The sequence below is a fragment of the Silurus meridionalis genome, chromosome 18 (genome assembly GCF_014805685.1).
Source record: "Silurus meridionalis isolate SWU-2019-XX chromosome 18, ASM1480568v1, whole genome shotgun sequence".
Lineage (NCBI taxonomy): Eukaryota > Metazoa > Chordata > Actinopteri > Siluriformes > Siluridae > Silurus > Silurus meridionalis.
Window position 1 is genome coordinate 22,763,763 of NC_060901.1, and position 2,637 is coordinate 22,766,399.

The 2,637-nt window shown below is 39.6% G+C and overlaps 1 protein-coding gene across 1 annotated transcript; it reads left to right on the forward strand.

Annotated features, from left to right (window-relative positions):
- Window positions 1-390: 390 nt before the first annotated feature.
- LOC124401137 (ribose-phosphate pyrophosphokinase 1-like) lies at window positions 391-1,787 on the forward strand. The gene has a single exon (XM_046873143.1). It carries the CDS (start codon window positions 782-784, stop codon window positions 1,736-1,738), a length of 957 nt encoding a protein of 318 aa, XP_046729099.1. The 5' UTR covers window positions 391-781; the 3' UTR covers window positions 1,739-1,787.
- The last annotated feature ends 850 nt before the right edge of the window (window positions 1,788-2,637 follow it).

Consider the following 2,637-nt stretch of genomic DNA (forward strand, 5'->3'; position numbering starts at 1 on the left):
ATTTGTTGTTTTGTAATTTTTCTTTTGTTTTCAGAACTTAGATGAAGTCTTTCGTCTTCCTGATCCAAACAATTATTATATTACTAACACTGATAAATATTAGCTTTAAAATTGTTTACTAGACCTTCATTCAAGTTAATGGAGTGGGCAAATCCCAGTCAGCTTCAAGAAACATGAAGTTTATTCTAAGAAAAAAAAAAAGCCTTACTGAACTACATGATATGACTGCTAAAATCTGATTGGATAGAAACTCGAATGTAAACTTTCAATCATGCCACAGCAACTCTATGAAAGGAAAAATAATGAACTATTGGGAGAAATGTTTAAAGCATATTTATTGACAAAAATATAATAAAATGTATTATATGTATTTTCAAAACTCAATAGCAACAGTTAAAAATTTTGAACAACAGATAATTGTTTTTTTTATTCTTTAAGAAAGGATTTCCATTCAGGTGAATTTCCACGCTTCACCACTAGAGGCAGACATACAGTTTACCAACCATGACAGGTTACCTATGACATCACAGTGCACTGTTCTCCATCAAAAGTATAAAAGGCCAGAAGGCGTGTGTTTGTGTGTGAGATCTTGCGCGTCATCAGAGAGCCGACGATACAACTATAGCGGAAAGACGTTAACAAGGGGATTCAGAATCAGCTAGAAACAATCGGACCGACACACCAGCCTCAGTCTGCTCAAGCGGAAGTCATCGTTCTAGAGAAGACTTTCTGTCCTGACACTCTCGGTTGTGCACCACGTCAGGCCCTGGAACACAAAACGATGCCGAAAATTAAGATTTTAAGCGGGAGCTCCCATCAGGATTTGTCTCAGAAAATAGCCGACCGGCTCGGACTCGTGTTGGGGAAGGTCGTCACAAAAAAATTCAGTAACCAAGAAACGTGTGTGGAGATCGGAGAAAGTGTACGTGGCGAGGACGTGTACATTGTGCAGAGTGGCTGTGGCGAGATCAACGACAACTTGATGGAGTTGCTGATTATGATTAACGCCTGCAAGATAGCATCAGCTTCCCGTGTCACCGCAGTCATCCCCTGTTTCCCTTACGCTCGGCAAAACAAGAAGGATAAGAGCCGAGCGACAATCTCTGCCAAGCTGGTGGCCAACATGCTGTCTGTCGCAGGAGCAGATCATATCATTACTATGGATCTGCATGCCTCTCAGATACAGGGCTTCTTTGACATACCCGTTGATAACCTGTATGCTGAGCCTGCTGTGCTGAAGTGGATTAAGGAAAATATTCCTGAATGGAAAAACTGCACCATTGTCTCTCCAGATGCTGGAGGAGCTAAAAGGGTCACGTCTATAGCTGATCGACTGAATGTTGACTTTGCCCTCATTCACAAAGAAAAAAAGAAGGCTAATGAAGTGGATAACATGGTGTTGGTGGGAGACGTGAAAGACCGCGTGGCTATCTTAGTCGACGACATGGCTGACACATGTGGCACCATCTGCCATGCCGCTAACAAGCTATTATCAGCTGGTGCCACCAAGGTGTATCCCATCTTTACTCATGGTATTTTCTCAGGGCCTGCCATATCGCGCATCAACAATGCCTGCTTTGAAGCTGTAGTCGTGACCAACACCATTCCACAGGATGAGAAGATAAAGCATTGTCCTAAAATACAGGTCATCGACATTTCAATGATCCTGGCAGAAGCTATTCGGAGGACCCACAACTACGAGTCTGTCTCGTATCTCTTCAGTCATGTCCCCTTGTAACCTCTTCTCAGCGCATATCCCTTTATTGTGCTTTATTACCAAAAGAAGAGCTTGACTAGCTCGACTAGATGCTTGACTATTCGGGTGACAATCTGTTACATTTTAATTTATTTGGGTTTGATTTGTATAAGTTAATTGAAATACATGTATCTACACAGGCAAGAAAGTCAAGTTGTTAGTTGAGTAAGATTGTTTCCTTTCCTTCTTCCTTTTTTTTTTTTGTTTTAGTAGATGCTGGGGGATCGTAACTTGGGGTCTATGAAGGTTGGAGCTTCCTTGTTAGTTATCTTTTTCCATGTTTTATATTTAATTTTTTTTTATTTAAATGTATTGTTCTGAAATAATTTAGCCATACTTTCTTAGGATCCACCAAGAATTCTGTTTCACTTTTATATATGTTGAGTACTATTATTTTCCATTTCAAATTTGCTAAATTTGTTCTTATTAAAGAATTGTGACAAAGAAATAAAAAAAGTATAAAAGTCCAGAACACCATCAGCAGTGGTCAATCAGCAAAATTTTGATTTGTCTGAACACAGAACAGTTTTCCACTTTGCCTCAGTACATTTTAAAAGAGCTTTGGCCTACAGAGGATGTTTATGGATGATTATCATGCACGAAGAAGGCATGCGTGAACGAGTTTTACCCTGCATTTGTGGATGACATGGCAAACTGTGTTTACAGACATTGACTTATGGAGGTGTTAATGAGAGCATGCTGTGATTTCCATTTCCAATCATGGTTGTTTTAAATGCAGTGCTGCCTGAGAGCCCAAAGATCACAAGCATCCGATATTGATTTTAACCCTTGTACCTTGTGTATAGAGATTGCACCGGATTCTTTTAAACTTTTGCTGATATTTTGTGCTGTAAATAATGAGATATTGAGGAACATTATTC

Bases quoted from the DNA above. Each gene is read 5' to 3' on its own strand.
- LOC124401137 (XM_046873143.1), top strand. From the start codon at position 782: ATGCCGAAAATTAAGATTTTAAGCGGGAGCTCCCATCAGGATTTGTCT.